General features: G+C 40.3%; 1 protein-coding gene across 3 annotated transcripts in view; it reads right to left on the bottom strand.

Annotated features, from left to right (window-relative positions):
- Positions 1-24,240, bottom strand: part of ARHGEF9 (Cdc42 guanine nucleotide exchange factor 9) — a 381,458-nt gene that overhangs the window by 117,717 nt on the left and 239,501 nt on the right. For all 3 annotated transcript variants that reach the window (XM_044268649.1, XM_044268651.1, XM_044268650.1), the window contains 2 exons: positions 14,075-14,254; positions 24-215 (listed from right to left, as the gene is read on the bottom strand). In XM_044268649.1, the coding sequence (XP_044124584.1) occupies positions 24-215; positions 14,075-14,254 (372 nt within the window). The remainder of the gene's footprint in view (positions 1-23; positions 216-14,074; positions 14,255-24,240) is intronic.

Here is a 24,240-nt window from a genome sequence, read left to right as displayed (position 1 = left end):
GATGAAGACTTGAAAAGCCTTACCTCACAAATATCTTTCAAGTGCTTGATGTAGTGGCGTTCTGTGCTCATGATTTCATTGATGACATTTGCTCTCATCTGATCCCGGTTCTGCAGTGTCCTGCCAATACATAGGCAGTCGGAAGATGGGTCCAGATGTCCATTCTGTACTTCGCTGGTGCCTTCTTCCACCCCATCTTCTTGGTTTACCCAGAGCTTCAAAGCAAAATAAGTGTGTCAATAAAATAGGAAGATGAAGTAGGGTTGAATTTACATTACAGGATCACACAGTTTGGCCATACAGGGCCAGATCTTACAGCATTGCCATATGTAGAAGCCATTGCTATAGACATCTTTAACGGATGTACTAAAGGGAAAATAATATTTGCCCCACGATCAATGCCCTAGTTATAAGAATCTAGTCCAGAACCACTTACATAAAAGTAAATTGTAATAGAAACTCTTTTATAAACTTTGCACCTAAAGCGTCGTTATGTACCAAATAATGAAGATGTTCTACCCTAGAAGCGTTGCTTCAAGGGAAATACCTTTGTAATATGGTCCTGTATGAATTCATAGCACAAAATTGTAGGATTTCTTGTTCTATTGTATAGGATTTGTGCACAGTGGTCTACCTGGGCATAAGCCCAAAGTGAATAAGACCTGAAAATCCATGTCTTAGCAGAGTGATTGGGTTAGGAATATGGCTCTACAGTAAGAATCTACACTTTTCCAGTGGTATTTTGTGGTGAAAAAAAGCAGAAACTGACTCAAACAGCAGGTAAGTGTGAGTGGGGAGGAACCTTGTCCCATGCCCCAAAGTACTCAAAGCTAACTGCTTTCAGACTTACAAAGGCCAACAAAAATAAGAAAACTATCTGTTATCATTTCAGTTTGTACAGTGTGATTTTGGCATGGAATACAAGTGTAGAGAAAGCTTTCCAAGAGAAGATCAATGCCCCTTTAAAACTTACTAAATGCACAACTTAAGTCATTCTGTGAACCGTCTTCTTCCCACTACATAATGAACCGTTTCTTTCATTCTTTCCTCTTTAACAAGCTCTGCTGCATCTTCTACTATTAATTCAACAGCCTGGTTGGCTGAAACACTCTTAATGGGGAATCTTGAATATTCAGTAGTCTTAGTCTAAGGAGGGAACAATTGATCCTTTTCTTTAAAAACAAGGCCAGACCAATCCTCGATGCACATTCCTGCCAAACCCACTCGCAGTGTACAATAGCACACTAGTGCAATGCCAAACCTCAGGGCTAGAGGTCAAGAAACGTCAAGCTGAGTGCTATAGATCCATCCTGAAATACAGCTAAGATGGTTTTCTTTTTTATTTTAGCTGTAACTTTCAAGTTTCTTTTGAAGTTCTGCTCCACTTCAGTGATACAGAAATAAGCCTCATGTACACTTCAATATCATGTCCGCTAAACCTGTCGGGCAGCACATGGAGTTCATATGGTATACAGAGATTACAGGCTCATAGTACCACCTTATAGCACAGTATGGAAGTTACCACATTTTTTTCCCCTCTAGATTTTGTATTGACTCTGTGCAGTGCAGTGACACTATGGAACTCTCTGCCTGAGGAGCCTGATGTTTGGTTTTTAAGCACGTTTCCTAATAAAATACACACTGCGAGGTGAAGAAGGACAATCTACTTTTTTCGCTATTTCTCGGCCTTGGTTCCGGTTCTGTGTCCGTGCTCCTCGGTGGTGTATGGAGAGGTGAGCTCCAACCTGGTGTTTTTACGTCTCTGCCTGAGGAGGTAGTGATGGTGAGTTCACTAAAAGAGTTGAAGAGGGGCCTGGATGTATTTCTGGAATGTAATAACATTACAGGCTATAGCTACTAGAGATGGGTCGTGGATCCAGAGAGTAATTCTGATTGCCTGATTGGAGTCGGGAATAGCCTGTTTGGGCCTTAATGACTAAGCCAGATTTTGGAAATCTGACATATGTCAATTTAGCAGAGAATAACTTCGTAAAGGTTTTACACATCAAAGTAAATCTGACATTGTTTTCTAGCCATATATTGTACTTTAGTTAGGTGGTAACATTTTACCAATAAAATATGCGTATCTTTATTTTTTTGTAAATGAAAAACTATGAAAGTTTATAAAAATTGGCATATTTTCCTATTTTTTACTGCAATATTTCACATACATGCATAAATACTATTCAATATTTTTATCAGAAATATATTTCCACATCTTTTTTTTTTTAATTTAGGAGACTTACCATTTTAACATAAATTTTAAAATTTTTGAAGTACCTATTTTTTGTGCAACAAGCCAAGTTCGCAGAGGCTTAGAAGTGTCAGAATAATAGAACCCCCCCAAAAGTTAAACCATTTTGAAAACTAGACCCCTTAACGTATTCATCTATGGGTGTAATGAGTTTTTTTTTACCTCCTAGTCATTATAAAAAAAAAAATATGGTAAACAGGAGAAAAAAACAAAAAATGTTTACACAAAAGTGTCAATTTAAAGACAGTTTTTTTTCTACAAAGCACGTGAAAATGAGGACGTACACCCCAATATGTATCACCCCATTTCTCCTGTGTTCAGAAAGACCCCAATTGTGGCCCTAATCTTATGTCTTGACACACGGCAGGGCCCAAACATAAAGCAGCACCCAGTGGCTTTCAGAACACAAAATTTGCTTGAAAATGTTTTAGGCCCCATTGCACACTTGTAATGGTGTTGAGCTGCCAAAACAATAGAAAACCCCCATAATGGACCCCATTTGAAAAACTAGACACCCTAAGGCATTCATCTAGGGGTGTAGTGAGCGTTTAGACCCCCTAGTTTTTAGTAGAAATGAATGCTAAGCAGGCGGGAAAAAATATATATTTTTCATTTTTTAACACACAAGTGTCAATTTAAAGACAGATTTTTTTCTACAGAGCACATGAAAATGAAGAAGTACACCCCAAAATGTATCACCCCATTTCTCCTGTCTTCAGAAATACCCCCATTGTGGCCCTAATCTTATGTCTTGACACACGTCAGGGCCCAAACATAAAGGAGCACCTGGGGCCTTTCAGATAATAAACTGAAAATGGTTCAAACCCCATTGCACACAAGTAATGGCGTTGAGCTGCAAAATTATAGAAAACCCTTATAAATGACCCCATTTAAAAAAACTAGATACCTTAAAGCATGCATCTAGTGGTGTAGTAAGCATGCTGAGTGCAAAATTATTATAGGATCAAATAATGAGTATATATTTATTCAAATTATTTATAACATTTTTAGATGGGTAACCCTGTTACTGTTTTAGAAATCCGTCACACGGAGCAAAATGTCTCCAACTATGTTGGAAATTCCAGTTTGTTCACAAGATACAAGAACACTGATAGGGCTGTAATGACAAGCTGGCATTCAAGGACAGTGACTGGTCGTACAACGTCTCTTTAGCCCCATCAATCCCTATATGAGAGACGAACTTGCTAAGTGACACGGTGCATAGAATATATAAAAGGACAGTGTCCAGAACTGTCTGTGGGAGCAGTAATGGATCACTAATTTCCAAAATGATGTCAATATTTCTAGATGTGTTGTGGGGTGTCCACAAAAAAGAAATTCTTAATAAAGCCCTTCACGTACTGGTGAGGAACAACTCAATCATTAGAGAGCCTTCAAATAAAAAAATATCATGCCAATATCATGATATAGTAATGCGAATGGGATTAACACCGTTGTGTGACAGGACATAGTCATAAAAAATGCAATCAGGAAAATTAAGAAAACAAATCAGAAAAGGTAAAATTTGTTTTAATGTCTGAAAAAAAAAATTAGCTCCACAACCCATCCCAAAAGGATCCCTCCCTCTCTGGAAAGCCCACAAACTAAACAGAAAAAGAGAATAAATTGACTTCTGAAAAGCCCCCCGAGGGCCCCGACCCACCCTTTTTGGTATTAAATAAAATTAATAATTAGCAACCGTATGGTACATCTCAAAACAGGGGTAATTGCAGAGGCCTGGTTGTGATGGCCAACTGGGGCAGTAAATTCGGGTGTCCCCCCTCCTTCCATGTTTGCTACACACCCCGCATTGTTTCTGAGGCTATTTCTTGCTGGTAGTGGCAGGAACGGGGTGAGGGAAGTGGCGTTCTGAAAGCCTTCGAACATCCTCAGATTCAAAGGCTTGCCCAGGTGCGGGGGACTCAAACAGGAGACTCTCAACCACCTTCTCTTGGAACTCAAGGAAGTTGAGGGTTCCTTGGGACTTTTTAAATAAAACAAAACTATTATAGGTAGCAATCTGAATGAGGTAGATTGCTACCTTTTTATACCAGGCCCTGTTTTTTCACTTCACCAGGTAGAGTTGAAGCGCCTGGTCTGAGAGGTTTGCACCTCCCATAAATTTATTGTAGTCTGTCACATAGACCGATTTGTGTTTGTCCGTAGTAGCCCCCCTCTCCCTAACTGCTACTGTGGTGTCTGCGTGCACTGTAGTCAGCATGTAGACATCCTTCCAGTTCACTGCAAGCAGCTGGTTACTTGCACGGGCGAAGGATGCTCCTTTCTCCAAAAGCTTGGACACCAGCGGTTGTGGGTATCCCAATCTATTTTTGCGCACTGTCCCACAAGACCCTGTGTTTGCAGCATGGAGGGATTTAAAAAGTGGTATACTGCAATAAAAATTATCCGTGTACCGTGGTACCCTTTGTGTAGGAATGGCCAACAGATCCCACACAATTTTTCCCGATGTCCCAATATTTTCGGGGCAGCCTGGGGGGTTAAGTTGGGAGTCTCTGCCCTCATAAACAGACAGACCGCAGGTGTAGCTGGTTGTGCTCTCGCAAACCTTGTATAATTTTAACCCATATCTGGCATGCTTGGAGGGAATAAACTGACAGATTAGTTTGCTGCACAATTAACTCAAGGACTTTATCATCCACAAATAAATGAAAAAAATCATAAAGGGTAAAATTGGTGAGGTCCACATTAATTTGGTGAGTGGATAAAAATTGGGGTACTTGGGGGGAAAACGAAGTGACAGGAACCCACATAGTAGAAGGGGCGGGACCGCTGGGTTGAGAATGAGATGAGGTGAGCCATTTTTTTAATAAAAAGCTCAGAAAGAAATTAAAATAACTAACGTCGCTAATAGACTAGTGACGGACTCCCACTGAACGCCAGTAACAGACGGACACAGGGTCCCTAATGAAAATAATTGACCGTCACTAATAGACATTTAATGGCGGACGCCTAATGACGTACACCCACTGATGGGCACACACTGACGGACACCCACTGACCACCAGTAACAGACGGGCACAGGGTCCCTAATGAAAATAATTGACTAATAGACACCCACTGACGGACACCCACTGACAGCCAGTAACAGATGAACACAGGGTCCCTAATGAAAATAATTAAATAATAGACGTCTAATGATGGATGCATAATGATGGAAGCCTAATGACAGACGCCTAATGGCGGATGCCCACTGACGGACACCCACTGACCGCCAGTAACAGACGGACACAGGGTCCCTAATAATAAAATAATTGACTAATAGACGTCTAATGTCAGACACACACTGACCACCAGTTATGGACAGACAGTTTATCAATTTTTTTATCATGTTTTTTTGAGCTGGGGACCCAATCGCTCTACCAAAAGCTTTCTCCCTCCTCTCTTACATGAGAGGAGGGAGAAAGTTTACTGCTGGCAGTGAATCGCGGTGATCACGTGATCAGAGACCGCTTTTCATGGTGCGGGCACGGAGCTCCAGAGCTTGATTTAAGAGCTAACTTGGGCTGAAGTGCCACCGTAAATGGCGGCGCTTCAGCCCAAGGCCCCTTAGTAACCGCCGTAAAAACACGTATGGGTGGTGACTAAGGGGTTAAGTGGGGAAAATTGGCTTCGACCTCACAGTTTCTTTTTTGCCTTCCTCTGGATAACATGCCGGACTGAATGGACAGATGTATTTTTTTGGCCTTATAAACTATGTTACTATGTTAGATATTATTAATCTACTGTTTTACATGTTTTCACAGTGGGTCCTGCTATATGTGAGGCAGCTTACATTTGTCCTGTTGAAGATTTTCTTTCATTTCTCCTGTTACAAGTTGGCTTCATTATGGGGGGGGGGGGGGCAGTTGAGGTCCAGTTCTGATATGGTGGTACTGTTACAGGTTAGTAATATTATAGGTGCATTTTGGCTGGCATGGTATAGGGGCACTGTGGCACATGAAAAATTTGCCAAAGCATGCAAGGTTTACCACTTGTCCATGTACACCTTTCTCATATCTAGTTTTAGACCAGTGTTTTCAAAACATTCAGATTCAGTTTAAGAGTACTTTCACACTAGCGTCGTTAGAATCCGGCAGGCGGATCCGGAAAACCGTATAGAAAAGGATATCTTTTTTTTCCCGAATCCTGTAGATCCTGTACACTTATTCATTGAAATACTGGATCCGTCTTTCCGGTATCATCCGGAATAACAGATCTAGTATTGAATTTTTTTAAAGCTAGAAAGAACTGCGCATGTGCAGACCGGAAAACCGGATCTGGCCATGCGGCAATTTCCGGAACACTTGGTACCGGATCCAGCATTAATACATTTCAATGGAAATTAAGGCTGGATCCGGCAAGTGCGGTAGTGTTCTGGAATTTTGACCAGAAAAAATACCATACAAGGGACGGAACGGAAGACATCCTGATGCATATTGAACAGATTGCTTTCCATTCAGAATGCATTAGGACAAAACTGAAGCATTTTTTTCCGTTATTGAGACCCTTTACCGGATTTCAATACAGGAAAAGAATAACGCTAGTGTGAAAGTACCCTAACCCAATTTTTTTTTATGATTCATCTTGGGTGAGAGAAAGAGAGGGAGAGAGAGAGACAGAGCACCTAGTACAGAGATGTGTGCTTCTCAATAATATATACAGTCAGGTCCATAAATATTGGGACATTGACACAATTCTAACATTTTTGGCTCTATACACCACCACAATGGATTTGAAATAAAACGAACAAGATGTGCTTTAACTGCAGACTGTCAGCTTTAATTTGAGGGTATTTACATCCAAATCAGGTGAACGGTGTAGGAATTACAACAGTTTGCATATGTGCCTCCCACTTGTTAAGGGACCAAAAGTAATGGGACAATTGGCTTCTCAGCTGTTCCATGGCCAGGTGTGTGTTATTCCCTCATTATCCCAATTACAATGAGCAGATAAAAGGTTCAGAGTTCAATTCAAGTGTGCTATTTGCATTTGGAATCTGTTGCTGTCAACTCTCAAGATGAGATCCAAAGAGCTGTCACTATCAGTAAAGCAAGCCATCATTAGGCTGAAAAAACAAACCCATCAGAGAGATGGCAAAAACATTAGGCGTGGTCAAAGTCAAAACAACTGTTTTGAACATTCTTAAAAAGAAGGAACGCACCGGTGAGCTCAGCAACACCAAAAGACCCAGAAGACCACGGAAAACAACTGTGGTGGATGACCGAAGAATTCTTTCCCTGGTGAAGAAAGCACCCTTCACAACAGTTGGCCAGATCAAGAACACTCTCCAGGGGGTAGGTGTATGTGTGTCAAAGTCAACAATCAAGAGAATACTTCACCAGAGTGAATACAGAGGGTTCACCACAAGATGTAAACCATTGGTGAGCCATAAAAACAGGAAGGTCAGATTGGAGTTTGCCAAATGACATCTAAAAAAGCCTTCACAGTTCTGGAACAACATCCTATGGACAGATGAGACCAAGATCAACTTGTACCAGAGTGATGGGAAGAGAAGAGTATGGAGAAGGAAAGGAACTGCTCATGATCCTAAGCATACCACCTCATCAGTGAAGCATGGTGGTGGTAGTGTCATGGCGTGGGCATGTATGGCTGTTAATGGAACTGGTTCTCTTGTATTTATTGATGATGTGACTGCTGACAAAAGCAGCAGGATGAATTCTAAGGTGTTTCGGGCAATATTATCTACTCATATTCAGCCAAATGCTTCAGAACTCATTGGACTGCACTTCACAGTGCAGATGGACAATGACCCAAAGTATACTGCAAAAGCAACCAAAGAGTTTTTTAAGGGAAAGAAGTGGAATGTTATGCAATGGCCAAGTCAACCACCTGACCTGAATCCGATTTGTGCATGCATTTCACTTGCTGAAGACAAAACTGAAGGGAAAATGCCCCAAGAACAAGCAGGAACTGAAGACAGTTGCAGTAGAGGCCTGGCAGAGCATTGCCAGGAATGAAACCCAGCGTCTGGTGATGTCTATGCATTCTAGACTTCAGGCTGTAATTGACTGCAAACGATTTGCAACCAAGTATTAAAAAGTGAAAGTTTGATTTATGATTATTTTTCTGTCCCATTACTTTTGGTCCCTTAACAAGTGGGAGGCACATATGCAAACTGTTGTAATTCCTACACCGTTCACCTGATTTGGATGTAAATACCCTCAAATTAAGGCTGACAGTCTGCAGTTAAAGCACATCTTGTTCGTTTAATTTCAAATCCATTGAGGTGGTGTATAGAGCCAAAAATGTTAGAATTGTGTTGATGTCCCAATATTTATGGACCTGACTGTATGTATTGTCTAAGGGGTACTCTTTTCCATTATGGAGAGCTCATAGGACACCAAGTACGAGTGTGCAGTATTGTAGACCAGGCGATGCCCCTACTATGCCAAGTAGCTGAGTATGTGTGCACAGTATTATAGTTAAGGTGATGCACCTAGTACGCCGAGTACGTGTGTGTACTATTGTAGGCCAGGTGCTCATCATGCCTGAACTTTTCAAAAAGTTAGGCGAACTTCAAACAAATCTTGTCAGGTTCACTCATCTCTAGTGTTGACAAAAATAATGAATCATTGTACTATTTCAGAATAAAATTTGGATATGAATTTTGGTATCTTCCATTGATTAGTCATTTTTACAAATATGCCGCTTGGGGTGGGGTTTAAAAGAAAAGGCATACATTTCTATATCTTCTGGCATAAAGCAGCTGTCTTAGATTAGATTAGATTTTTTTTCTAGAAAACAGTGCCATTTTTGTCCAAGGGTCATGCTTGGTTTTGCAGCTGAGGCTCTTTTTCCAATCCCAGATAATCCCTTTAGGATTTGCATTGAACTTGTTTTCAGTGTTCAGAAAGTAGGGAAATATCACACACTTCTTCCAGTGTCTTTTCTTTTCTATTGGCTGTTCTGGCATTTCTTCATAAATAATGAGCATTTTTCCTACATGCTAATTACAGTGTCGTTATAACAGCAAAGAGCCAGCTGTCCTTTCACAGTGAGCGCTAGATTTCACAAGACTGCAGGGGAATTGAGCTATAGTTTGGGGGGAAAGGAAGCACTGGTTATTTTTAGAATATAATAAATCAAGATGTGAGACGTGGGAGTAACCTTATGAAAAGGACACCTATTGCTTCTCATTTATGAGTGTGTTTTTACTAAGCAAATTAACCGTTGGGGGGGGGGCACACATGGCGTAAATGTTGAGGATTCTCTGTAATGGCATTGCAGGTGGAAAATCTGCAGCTAGAGATGAGCGAATTTCCACTTATGAAATTCGTTTACACTTCGTTTGTTGGTAAAAGCTGAATTGCGTTATAGGATTCCGTTACCATGGACCATAACGCAATTCTATGACGGAATGCATAACGGAATGCCTTTAGAGAAGGAAACCCCGGGCACATGTGTTTAACAGATGCCACTGACTGGTATTCATCAGCTATGAAAAAAAAAATACCACACAGTCACAGACTTTACCCAACTTCTCTGTCAGAAAAAGTGGTACAAGGCTTCATAAATATTGTGCTTATTCTGAGCACAATATTTTTTTTATGTATTTACATCAGACAACTGCCATAAATACATTCATAAGTGTCCTCTATACAGCTCTAAATCTCTTGCTTTTCTTCACACATCCTATTATAAAACTGGATGCCTGAAGCCACCACTAGAGGGAGCTCACTGCACAGTAATTTATAATCTCTTTGTATTGAGCCGTCCTAGTGAGGGCTGCAGTAAAATGCCATAGAATTATGTTGGGGAGCTGGAGAAGGAGATCAGGGTTGGATCTCCTCTTACTGGTGGAACTGTATGTGGGAAAACATTTCTGTTTTTAAAGATGCTGTTCACCCAGAGGAGCCTTTCGGGCAGACCTCCCCACGGCATCGGACCTGTAGGGGGAGGCATACTTACCTGCTTCCCTACTGCTAATTTCCAGTTTCTTTACTCCCCTTCCAACACTGCCTCCATCCGTACTCTGCACATTAACATCTTGTTTGATGCATGTCACATGACTCCTGAGGCCGATGACTGGATGCAGCGCCGACATGTGTCACGAGACCTATTGACATTACACATAGGGACATGTCATCACTGTGGCCAGTAATTGACTTCTGTGGCCACGTGACCTATGTCAAAGAGGAAGTTGACATATGGAGACCAGTGGAAGGCAGCGGCAACAGGGACAGGACCAGGAACCGAGCGGTGGGGAGCAAAGGAACCGGAACCCAAGTTTGCTGATCTGGGACCATGGGGTTTCTCCCCGAAAGGTCCATAGGGTGAAAAAAACCTTTAAGTATATTTCGAAGAATTAGGTTGTTTCTATGCAAGAAAAAAGAACATGGGTTGTATTCATGTTTTAGGGTTTCAAATACTGTATATACTGTACAAAATGACTCTCTACCCTGACCTCTTTATGATTATGAGAGTATGAATTTCCACGGCATTCCAGTCAAGATATATGCAATTCTTTTTAATCACCAAAGAAGTGTTTGCATCACTTATTATTCCATACAGTATTATTTATATCCAGGAGTAGAACAAACATAATAGCCACATTGTATTCCCCGGACGTTTCGGTCTGAATTAGACCTTTATCAGAGGGATCTCATTGGTGGCAGGAGGGTGTACGCTGTCCTGGATACCTCCAAGATAGCGTACACCCTCCTGCCACTAATAAGATCCCGCTGATAAAGGTTTAATTCAGACCGAAACGTCCGGGGAATACAATGTGGCTATTATCTTTGTTCTACTCCTTGATATAAATAATACTGTATGGAATAATAAGTGATGCAAACACTTCTTTGGTGATTAAAAAGAATTGCATATATCTTGACTGAAGTGCCGTGGATATTCATACTCTAAAAATTCTCTTCTCACACGAGCACCCAGACCAGCACAGTGGAGTGCAGATCACACATTTACAGAATTACTCTTTATGACTATGACATCTACTAATCTGCAATTTTAATTGGACCAACATGAAACCATTTAATAATAAAGCGTAAGCGGCTGATGTGATATGTCGACAGGGAAACAAAAATAAATACGGAAATCCTTGCTTAACTCTCTAGAGACTTTCCAAAATTAGAAACCTATTCTTTGCGGATTTGCCAAAATAGAAGCTTAACCAGGTCACGGCTGCCACCAAAAGTGGAGACGTGGAGATGTGAGCAGAGAGACTTGCTGCTACTTCTGCAGAACTTACTGAGCCATCTGTAGTGTTATGTTTCTACGTAGAAAAGAAATCCCTGGGCACAGGCGCACTCTTTATCTCTCATGTATTTTACAGACAGCAGTGCAATAAATCATCGCGGGGAGAAAGATGTATGCGTTAGGAAGAATATTAGTCAGTGTCACTGCGTGTTAGTCAGGTATATTATTAGCACATATTAGAATTACACTTAGATATGCAAAATATATACAGTACAGTATAGATTCCCATTGAAGACATGAAAATGAAGTGACGCATATATTATTAAGTAGTGAACAAAAAATTGTTAATCAAACCAGAATGTTTTTTGCTTTGATGGCAGATTTGCACACTATTGGCATTCTCTCAATCAGCTTCAGGGTAGTCCCCTGGAATGGTTTACCAACAGTCTTCAAGGAGTTCCCAGAAATGCTGAGCACTTGCTGCCTGCCTTTTCTTCACTCTGCAGTCCAACTCATTCCAAACCATCTCAATTAGGTTAAGGTCGGGTGATTGTGGAAGCCATGTCATCTTATGCAGCACTCAATCACTTTCCTTCTTGGTCAAATAGCCCTTACTTAGCCTGGAGGTGTGTATTTGGGGTCATTGTACTGTTGAAAAACAAATTGTGGTCCCATTAAGTGAAAACCATAGCTGAAGAATGATGTGGCATCTCCTCCTCTATAGTGCTGTGGCATCTCCTCATCTATGTTTAACAGTGGGTACCACACACGTAGAAACCATCAGCCTACTTTTTCAGTTTGTTACAAATAAATGAAGGTTGGAATGAAAATTACAGCATTCCACTGGTCTAATATCTACTTCTTGTTTTTTCTTGGCCGAAGCAGTTCTCTTCTTCTTGGTGTTTCTCAGTATTGGATTTTTTGCAGCAGTTTGACCATAAAGACCTGACTCTCCCCTGAACAGCTGATGATGTGATGTATCTGACTGGATCTCTATAAAGCATTTATGTAGGCTCTAATTTTAAGTGCTGTTTATGAACCTAGCCTTTGCAGCAGAAGTAACTCTTGCTCTTCCTTTCCTGGGGCAGTCCTCACGAGAGCCAGTTTCATTATAGTGTTTGATGGTTTTTGTTCAGCCCAGCAGAGTTGGAGAATCATTCTAGTTCCTTCTGCCACAGACTTGGTATTTCTCAAGTGATTAGTGTGGTTATAGCATCATCTAGTGGTGTTAAGTTGCATTACACTTAGTTTTTCTGTTACAAAGACTACTGCATTGTGGGTGGTGCACTGCATTGTGGGATTGCAAAGCATCCTGGGAAAGAGAAGTCTCCGGTCTCCAGGACACATTAGCAGAGCTGTCCTTTTGCATATCTCCTTCTCAAACGCCACCATTTTTGTAAAAGCATATCTGGCGAGAGATCTACCTTTGTTTCAGGGACATATGTTATTCAGAGCTATTCAGCTAGTTGTAATTGTTACTCAGGGAGTTGTTACTACTGTTAGCTAGACATGTAATCTTATGGACAGGCAGCCATTTTACCCTGTGCTTCAGGGTTAATGCAAATGTTGTAGTACATGCTATCTATATACTTATACATGCTATTTGTATTCTTGTAGTTTTACCAATCAACAATCCTGTTTTAGCAATAAACAAGTTAGACTACAAAGAACTGTCCTCTTATTTGGAAGACAGGAATGGTTTATGCCGAATGTTAGACTGCACACTGTGTGAACATGTATGGAGACAGAACCGTTCTTATGACTGCACTTGAGGATACCTTCACAGTTCTTGAAATCTTCTGGACTGACTGACCTTCACTTCTTAAAGTAATGATGGACTGTTGTATCTCTATACATAGTTGAGTGGTGCTTGCTATAATGTAGATTAAAACAGTAGTAGAATAGGGGTAATGGAACTGTGCACCAATTCTACCTGCACAACACATTATGAAGATAAGAAATTCCACAAATGAACTCTTGACAAGGCATACCTGTTCATTTAAAACTATTCCAGGTGACTACCTCATGAAGCTGATTGAAAGAATGAGAAGATTGAGAGAGTGCCAACAGTGTGCCAGCTGTCATCAACGCAAAAGTGGGCTACTTTGAAGAATCTAATATATAATAGACGATATACACTTTTTAAAATATATTTAATCCATATATGATCCTTCATTACTTCATGTCTTCAATATGAATCTAGAAAGTGGAAAATAAAATTAGTGTCCAATAATTGATATGACATTTATTAGGCCTAATACTGGTAAAATATTGTGATCATTCATCACCATGAATGACAGCCTCGATCAGTCAGTCACGACAGCTTTACCACAGTTCAGATACAAACTTAATTCACCATGTTTATTTGCTCCTTCTTCTTCTTTTTTTCTTTTCTTTTTTTTGGGGGGGGAGTGCTGCATAATTTTGTGTTCACTGATGCAATGCAGAACTGGAAACAGCTGTTGGGTTTGAGGCTATTAAATGATGTCATTATAGTTAACATGATTAATGCTGGAGGAGGTGATGCTGATAGGCAGACTGATACATGTGTTAATAGCAATAGTATCATTACTGCAGCTTACAAGTAGCTCAGTATTATTGGCCTTTGGCATGTTATGAAAATAATTGATAGTTTGTAGAGTTACTCACCCTCACAAAGCTGGCTGGAAACCATCCTTCCTCATCATCTATCTGACCCCACCACCAGTCCTTATTGGAAGCATCCAGGACCTTGATGACGTCTCCAGCTTTAAATGCCAACTCCCGGTTGGCCATGGTGACGTGATCCCATGCTGCCTCAGCACTTACAATAGATCCACCCCTGATCAGCTGCAGATAAAAAAGAGAGTTGTTAGTGTTACTTATGGTGTCATATTATAATAAATGAAAATGTCAATTCATTTCAAAGTACACACAACAGACAACAGAAGGCAGAGGGGGAATGATTGCCGCAGTACTGCACGGCCTAAGCTGGTGCACACCACCAGAATCCCAATCAGCACATTCACAGGGTGACATGCAAATCAGATGCCAGGCAGCAGCACAACATAAAACAAAAGCATGTTAGCTTAGGGAGATAACGCAAAGAAGGGAGCGATATGAATAGATGGTCCATGTGGACGAATACAAATGTCTTATTACAATAGCACAATATGAATAGAACTACAACTGTACAGTTCATCACATTCTAAAAACGATTTGCAACCATTAAAAAATATTTTATTTTGGGCTTTTTTTTGCCTTTTAAAAAAACACCATGAAATCCTTGCTTTTTTTACAAGCGTTTTTGGGTAGTCACTATATTTAGCTTTTTTTTTTTCTATATAGAAGTTTATGGGAAAATGCCCTTTAAACACCCAGAGCATGCTGAGATTTGAAAAACTGTCAAGGGACAAAAAAAAAAACATGGAAAAGAACACATGAAATGTCTTAAAATACCTTGACAAAAACTGCATTTCCTATTGGCCAACATGCAACAAATGGCAGATTTTTTTTTTTCTTTTATGCTGCTATTGCTAAATCCTTGTGCAGTAATTGCATATAATGCTGTATGCTAACATTGCAGCCACATTAGGCTACTTTCACACCTGCGTTAGGTGCGGATCCGTCTGGTATCTGCACAGACGGATCCGCACCTATAATGCAAACGCTTGTATCCATTCAGAATGGATCCGTTTGCATTACCATGAACAAAAAAAACAAACTAAAAAATTATTTTTTTGTTCATGATAATGCAAACGGATCCATTTTGACTTACACTGAAAGTCAATGGGAGGCGGATCAATTTTCAATTGCACCATATTGTGTCAGTGAAAACGGATCCGTCCCCATTGACTTACATTGTAAGTCAGGACGGATCCGTTTGCCTCCTCATCGTCAGGCGGAAATCAAAACGCTGTAAGCAGCGTTTTGGTGTCCGCCTCCAGAGCGGAATGGAGGCTGAACGGAGGCAAACTGATGCATTCTGAACGGATCCTTATCCATTCAGAATGCATTGGGGCTGAACTGATCTGTTTTAGGCCGCTTGTGAGAGCCCTGAAACGGATCTCAAAGCGGACCCAGAAACGCCAGTGTGAAAGTAGCCTTAGCTGTCATGGGGTGATTCTTTTGGTCACCCAGTCATCTACAGGGTCTTCAACTTCCCTCTTTCAGGTCTTCCTTTCAGTCAGTCTGAGGAGAGATGGCTCATACCAACCATACTTTTCCACTGCTTTCCAAGTAATATAGTCCCATCTCACTTCTTGGAGATCACCCCTTATCAGAACCAGATTTTTCTTTTCGGCAATTAACAAATACGTTAACTTATTGTCTATGTACAGTGGACCTCTTTAAAAAGACCACTTTGGAAACTGTTCTTTTCCTAAAAACGTATTTCGTTTTTCCATGTATTTTCTTTTTTTTTATCTGAGCATTTGGCATATCTGTGTTTTCACCAAAGATAGTGCCCCAAATGTGTCTGAATTTTCACATCTAGGGTGTCCTAATTCCACATGCTTGACTAGGGGGTGGCAATTTAGCTGAAAGGAGCAGAGCTTTGTGAAAAAGGGGGAGGAGGCTAAGATATTTAATTTTGAGCCGAAATTGCACCAAACTTCTGAGAAAAATCTGTCTCAAAGTTAGCCAACCAATAGTTGGTATAGAGCCAGAGAAAGGTGTCTATACCTGCCCCACATTTAACATCTAGCATGAGACCCCGTGATAAATCTGGTGCAGGTCTAGACAGCCGGTCTAAGATTATGCAATTTTTACGATTAGTAAATCTTGACCAATATGTACTAGAGTATAATAATGAGAATTTGTCCCTATATCAGCTACATATAATGCAGTTATACTCTTACATACAGTGCATAAGAGCCTTTTGACCTCAAATCCATAAAGGTCCATATGCAGCTATAACTTCAAGCCTCTTTAGTAGGCCTCTGCTGGTATTGCATGCCTGTGGTATATTATACAGTGTATGCTGTAAACTAATAGAAGACCTAAATATACTGTACATGCCTAGAATCACTAATATGTTTTGCCCTCAGTAAAGATGGCAATAATGATGGCTAGGAAACTTGGAGATGGGCAATTTTTAGAGCTGCTCCTCACTCTCATAAGCTTATCTGTTTACATTCCTTGCATAATATACAGTTTGATGTGCGATTCTCAGCTCTTCATTCTACAACACAGCAGGAAAGGAGAAGACATGCAGCCAAGGCCGAGCAGCCGAGCAGAGCTAACTATCCCTGGGACAGAAGGCAGCACTTGATAATGTCACAGCCCTCCATGGTTTCCCTTAATCTGTACTACAAGGACAGGCCAGTGGTGCATGCAGCTTGAATCCAGTTTAAATCCCAAGAGCTTTACTACTTGACTTCAGATTAAATACGCTAGTTTCACAGTTCCTGTGAGAGCGCCAGCACTAAAAACACGTCTAATTCATGTACCTATGTTACATAGATAGATCATCACCTCATGAATACAGACATCTTTATGCAGACGTTGGTAGACATAGGTTAGGAACCCGTGATGGTTTCTGGTTGGGTTCTGATTGTCACCAGAGAAGAAAGAAAAAAAGTATTTGAACACTTTTCTTAGTTCTCTACATAATACAAGTAGAGAAAAAAAAAATAGATTAATTCTAAAACAATAGTAAAACTATATCTTCTGCCTACAGGAAGAAAGCATATTCAGATTTGGCCATTTATGGGATAATTCGTCCTAATATGTTTATATTTTTGTTATAAGGGCACATAAAAAGACCCTCACCAATCCAGAAATAAATGATTTTGGTGATATCTTCCATAATTTAATATCTTTGAAATAGTGAGTGCTGCTATCTTGGCATATTGTATGTGCATAGCCACATGTAAATTTTATTATATTCTGATGTCTCCTGATTGTCGGTCAGAGCTTTACCATGCTTGATTCTTAAGCCTAGTGTTGCATCTCAGCTAGGGTGCTTCCCAACAGGCTTGTACCCAGTGGACAGTCTAGAGCTTTTACAGTGTTCCAGGTGTCACCTCCATCAATTATTAGCTTTCTGGTGGCCACCACCAAGTCACTGGTGACTGTACTCACTATTTGGGCACTGTACGCACTAAATAACACTGTTTGGGCAAAGTATAGCACTACTATGTGGGTAAATTATTGAGTTATTCAATAAGATGTCTGTATAAGGCCACCTGCTGTCTTTTCTTTTATTATTTCCTTTTATTATTTTCATCCTTTAACTGCCTTCTGAGTTGTTATAGGGAGAGAGGCAGATCTCTGAACCCATGTGAGGTAGAGGGCTTGTTCTAGATTTGTTAGAAAAAGATTGTCATGTACTATATGATGTCTGATTTTAATTTTCTTTTATATTAGCCATGGGATAGCCCCTTTAATTGTTAGATTCATGTGGGCACTGTATGACACTAGATGACACTTTCTGGGCAAGGCATTATATTCTGGACAATTTGACTTGCACTATGTGTACGGGAAAAGAACAGAACCAAACGGGTGATGACAGTCACCTTTTTGGCAAAGTGTATTTATCTAAAGAATAGATGATAGTATGACAGCATAAATTACAATAGAAATATATATATGTTCATAGGATTGGATAAATGTCAAAAGACTGTTCTGTACTGCTCATTACTATCCCTTTTCTTTCTCTAAAACTTGGGAGGTATGTAGAAAACTATTCAACTCTCCTGTACAAAAAGTGAAAATGTCATAATATGTTGAAATTATGTAAAAGCTATGGGAAATTAGCAACAGCAATAGAAAACATTATGCGGAAGAATCCATAAGGAGTCATAGATTTTACAGTAGCCGTCCATCAGGGCAGCCATCTGTAGTACTTGTGCCTCATACGGATAAATGGTTTAGGCCTTGTCAACTCCATTTTGGATGCCATAGTGATGGATAACATAATCTTCACAGCAATTATGTTATCTGCTTTCCCACACACTGTGGTCAATATATCTGTGGGTGTCTTACCAAATATTACCAAATATTCAGTAGAAGGCATAAAACAATTGGACCTCTTTTTGTATATGGTAGCAAATAAGGGCTGACACGTCGGGGTGCACCCATCTTTGGAAACGAATGGTATCGAATCAAGTTTCCCTGAAAAGGTGGAAAAATGAAAAAAAAAAATCATACTCACCTCATCCATTTGAGTGCGAAGAGGCCACCACAGCCATCTTACTTGAAGATCTAGTGCAAGATCTTGTGCGTAGTGATGTATGACTTCACCACGCCGGCCAGTATGATGACATCATCATGCACCACGCAAGCAAGTTGGCTGGGATGGCTTCTTCACGCTCAAATAGATAAGGTAAGTGCAATTATTATTTTTTTATTATTATTAACCCCTGAAAGGCCTTAATATTAATCTCAGATGCCGCTACCAGCGATGAACGCTGCATCTGAGGGGTTCAATGACGGGAGGCAGTGCAGTCGCTGTTCACCCTTATTGTAAGTAATTTTGTCACAAAGCAAATTTTGGGGTAAAATTCGGCGAAGCAGCTGAATCAAATTTTAAGAACTTTGCTCATCTCTACTCATATACATAGGCCCCTGACAGCAGTAACACCTAAACTACCTTGACAGTGTTCCTGGTATCCATACACTTGATTTAGCCATAGTCTGACTTATGGCCGATAGGTGTATTACTGCATATATATAAAGTAAATCAGAAACATGCAAACCATCATTGGGAGTGCAAGGGCTCGCACTATAGTTTCATCTCAAGTCCTAGACATTGCCTTCCCCTATTACTTAAACAACTCAAGAAACATTTCTGTACCAAGGAGTATAATTATATTGTCAAATGTGTGTGTAACACTTAATAACATTGTAAGTCACTCTGGCCTGCTCTGTCCAGCCTTTGTCATGCTTCATAATAAAAGAGGCATTAACTGATGGCCCAGGACATGCAGAGAATAGGACAGTGAAAGGAACAAGGAATATGTAATGAACACTTTCCCATGAACGGGCCTGCAGACAGGAGATAACAGCACTTATACTGCAAGGCCATTGTGAAGACAGCCCGCAACACTAGCCAAGTGTGTTGTGCAGAGGAGACAAGTCCGCTGTAACACTTAGCAGGAGCAAGACTGCATATTGCTGGCACCTTATTCTTTCCTGTTAACTCACTTCACATTCATTTTTTGTCCTATTCTTTAAAAGAAGCACATGTAATAATACAACACAACTACTGCGGCTTAGAAAAGACACCATGCCTACAAATGTAATGCAACACCCATTTCGCAATATGACAAGCTGTAGATAGTACGGCTTGTTCCTACACCACTTCTGAGATTTATACTTGCTCATGATAGTTAGGTTTAATTGAGTATTGTGATATATGTACAGTAGACACCAATTAAAAAGAACAAAATCAACTCATTCAACAAATTAACTATTACATCTATGAATGGTTATAGATGTGGAAATGGTAGAGAAGGTAACCAGGAGCTAATGACGTCTGTACATTAAATTCTACTGAGATGAGCTATGGTCAGGAAAAGTCATCATGGTGGTCTAGGCCAGATGGTGAAGAAAAAGAAAGAGATCTACAATCAGAAATGTCACTTCTGAGTTACTAAATTTAATTATATTTATAGGGTCTTCAGGATAGAGAGATAGATAGATAGATGATTGATAGATAAATAATTAGTTTTATTTTTTGAATGGGAGGAAATACCATTGGGGCCCATACATCCAGGCAACAAACTGGGGAGAGGGGGCATGTTAGCAGCACTATTAAATTAACCGTTCTTGCAGAGAGCTATATCACAGATCTGTATGGTATGAACCTGTAGTATAGTAGTATGGTACCCTTCAAATTTGGTAGGACCACATTGTACCTGTATGTGCCACAGAGACACTAGAGGGTTTATTTCTCAATGATTCCAGAATGGTCCACCAAGAAAATCAAGGTATGCTCCATGACATGCTGCATTACGGCAAATCGGTGATCATAATGCCATACACATGCCGCTTTATATTATAATTGATCATGAAGCAAATCAGTAATTTTTGCATTAAAAGTAATACAAATAAAATTATACTAAAATGTTTGCCTAATAACTAAATTAAACAGTCTTTAAAGGTAATGTGCCATCAGAAAATGACCTATTGTTTAAATCACGTTTATATATTTAACATTTAAAAAAAATATCTATATTTAAACAAAAAGAAAAACTAAATCCTGCAGTTTTCGCACTATTAACTCAAAATTTCAGACAATCTCTTTAAGGCTGGGGCTTCACAAATACTTTTTATCAGACAACTACAATAACAACTGTCAAATGATGTTTCTAATGGGCATAACTACTGTTACATAGCTAAAAGGCAACCATATCAGCGGATGTGCACCCCAGAGGCTAAGGACCCAAACTCAGGTGAAGAATGTTGCTTCATTTGGTATCTGAGGAACCTTTCATTTGTCAAACCCTATTTCAGAATATCACAAGGGCATGAACAAATTTCACTTTAAGTTAAATGCAAACAGTTTTTGTAGCGTGACAAACGTCTGGGTGTAGCTGGAAAGAAGTATTAAATGAAATATCAGAGTAAAAGTGACTCAACACTCCCCCAAAAAAATACCTCAACTACTTGCACGCATCGGAACACTCACTGGAGGCAGCAGGGCCTGATGAACACATTCTGATGACGTCACCTGATCATGCAGGTCCTGCTGCCTCCAGTGAGGAGCAAGTGTTCAAGCCAGGGGTCAAGTCCTGGGAAAAAAAGTGTGGGAACTCACCCAAGATCCACTGCAACCCCCCCCCCCCCCTCCAAAAAAAAAAAAAAAAAGCACAGAAAATCTAGCACGCTGTAATTTGTGTAGCTGTGGACTGAGCCAAATGTACACATTGTGATCAAAACACAATATCACAGTGCCATCCTCTCCCCCTGTCCCCTAATGTGCCAGTATCAAGTTCCTCTCTCCTACCCCCTTCATGTGCCAGTATCATGGCGCCAATAGCCCGCCTCCCCCGTGGCAGTAAAGTAACAGTCCGGTATTAAAAAAAAAAAAAAAAAACACTTTTAGAAAAGTTTGTCATGGGATTCGAACTCATGACCCCTAAACATCAGAGGCAAGGCATTTACCCTCACAGCCATGAATGCTGTCTAGGTAGTTGCTTAAAAAAAAATATATAAGACTTCTACTGTAGGTAACTTTGCCCACTGTGTGTGGATGTAGCAGAGCTGGGTGTGTTGGGGCAGCTGTCATGTGTATGGTTGTACACTAGGTATCAGTACACTAGGTATCAGTAGGAGTCTTAAAAAAAAAAAACACTTTTAGAAAAGTTTATCCTGGGATTCGAACTCATGACCTCTACACATCAGAGGCAAGGCATTTACCCCCACAGCCATGAAAGCTGTCTAGGTAGTTACTTAAAAAAAATAAAATAAGACTTCTACTTATACCTAGTGTACTGATACCTAGTGTACAACCATACACATGACAGCTGCCCCAACACACCCAGCTCTGCTACATCCATACACAGTGGGCAGCTGTCATGTGTATGGTTGTACACTAGGTATCAGTACACTAGATATAAGTAGAAGTCTTATATTTTTTTTTTTTAACCAACTACCTAGACAGCATTCATGGCTGTGAGGGTAAATGCCTTGCCTCTGATGTGTAGAGGTCGTGAGTTCGAATCCCAGGGACAAACTTTTCTTAATGATGAACTTCTAAATGATCTCCTATGTGTCAGCTGCGAAGTGACTGAACATACTCGCAGCGTATTAGGCCGACAGAAGAAGTGAAGGAGATGAGGTCAGTAGGGGGCGGGGCGCCATGAGAGGAGTCACAGACAGCAGCAGCACCGCACAGACAGCTGTGAAGCCGCTTAGCCTGCCCTGCACAGTGCGCTTCACCCCCTGATTTCTCCTGGCTTGAGGCTTGAAAGGGAACGGCGTTCCTGCCATGAAAAAAGTGCAGGAACGCCGTTCCCACGCGTTCCCCCTCCACTCGACCCCTGGTTCAAGCACATGCAAGTGGTTGAGTTTTTTTTATTTTTAGAAAGGCATTATTTGTACTGGAGGGGCACTATGGGGTCATTTGATGTCCACTATGTGTTACAATATGTATAGTTCGGGCACTGCAGGGGTCAGTTTTGTTTAAAAAAAAGCCAATGAGCTACATAAATTTTTAATGGTTGATAAAAACTGATGCAAAATGGATGCAAAACAGCCATTAAAAATGGATAAACGGACAGAAAAAAAAAAGCACAAATGATGTACAAACTGATGCAAAATGGCCAGAAAAAGCTGACAGTGTGTCTGTTTTTAATGGTCATTTTTTTTCTCACTGTTGTGCAAGAAAGTGGTCTTTGTAGTATGGTTGTCATGTACTAACCAGTTTTTTTTGATATATGGGATCATTGAATGATCACAGTACGCTTTCTTAAGGCTAATAAGGAATATGATATTACCGGAGAATCACTACATATGCTTTCGAAAATCTCTATTTTCACGATGAGCCCAGTGCAGTGCTTAATGCCCTTTATCTAGTGAAACAAAGATAAAAATTGGCCTGACAAGTGCACTGTATTTATTGCTCCATAGATTACGAAGTCTGTCAGATGGGAAGTGTAATGTGAGCTATGTTAATGAATTATGTTAAAAGTAAGGTAAAAAGTTCTTCTGCAAGATTTTTTTTTGTCCTTTCATAAATGTGAAAATATTGCATCCAAGGAAAAGCAATTTCTTCTTTTTTAAGATCAATCAACTCTTGTGCATTTAGGAAGGAGAGGATTTTGCTCTGTCTGATGGCTTTTATGGCTGATTGTGGGTGATGCAACAATGGCCAAGTATTGGCAACCTAATTACAGTGTCCACTTTTTGTTTTGTTTTCAGGAATAACCCATATTTGTTGGATCCTATGGGCTCAAGTACACAACTGCCTTTAAAAACTGATGCAAATGGTGGGAAAATGGCCATGAAAAACAGATAAATAAAAAAAATGGATACACACTGATTCAAAATGGCCGTGAAAAACATTTTTTCACTGTCATGTGAATATAGCCTTACACAGCTTGGAACATTTCTACTTGTGACTCGGAGGAACACGTAACCAGCACTAATACATCATTTAAGCTTTGCCAGTGTTTTGCCTGTGAATTATTGTATGCGCTGTAGGAGACTTTCAGGCAACTGCTGCTGTGTGAGTCACTGATTGTGATGCCTCCTACGCGCTCTGCCTACCATGATCTATATTTAGAAATTCAGGCCAGGAAAGTCGCAGGCTTTAACCCTTCTGCTACAACAAAGTATAGATAAAAAATGCTGTAAAGGCCGTTGGAAAATATCAGGAACTGCAGGAGAAAAAGGTTCAGTATAACTGAACTTTGAGCAGGTCCAGCTCACACATGCTAGAAAATGTCCAAACCATGGCATAGAAGAGGTTCTTCATCTCATGATGATCTCTAAGGATAATCGACGGGAAAGTGTTTGACTTGAAATACTTTAAAAATGGACAAAAGACTGCCCCCCTACATTTAATTACTCAGCAACAGCCAGGAATCTTGGAGCATCTAAGCTCTAATCGTGGCCATGTCTGCACCCGTGAGGTGACAACGTGCCTTTTCTCCATGCTGTCAAACTGCAGACCACTCATCCACTAGTGTCACTGGGAATCACTGATTGGAAGCGCAGAGTCTCTCTAGTGCATCGAGGGATAAATATAAAGTGGCAAGAACGTCGCTTAAAAACGACAGAGTGAGGGAAAGCCTGTCAGAGCTGCTGTGCCTTTGACAAGAGGACCAGGTAAAGTATGTGACAGGCCCATCAAATTGCTCACAGATCATTCACACATCAACTGTGTG

Source organism: Bufo gargarizans, chromosome 9 (genome assembly GCF_014858855.1).
Source record: "Bufo gargarizans isolate SCDJY-AF-19 chromosome 9, ASM1485885v1, whole genome shotgun sequence".
In the NCBI taxonomy this organism is placed as follows: Eukaryota; Metazoa; Chordata; class Amphibia; order Anura; family Bufonidae; genus Bufo; species Bufo gargarizans.
The sequence above is the reverse complement of the archived record's forward strand: the minus strand, read 5'-3'. Positions and strand labels throughout refer to the sequence as shown.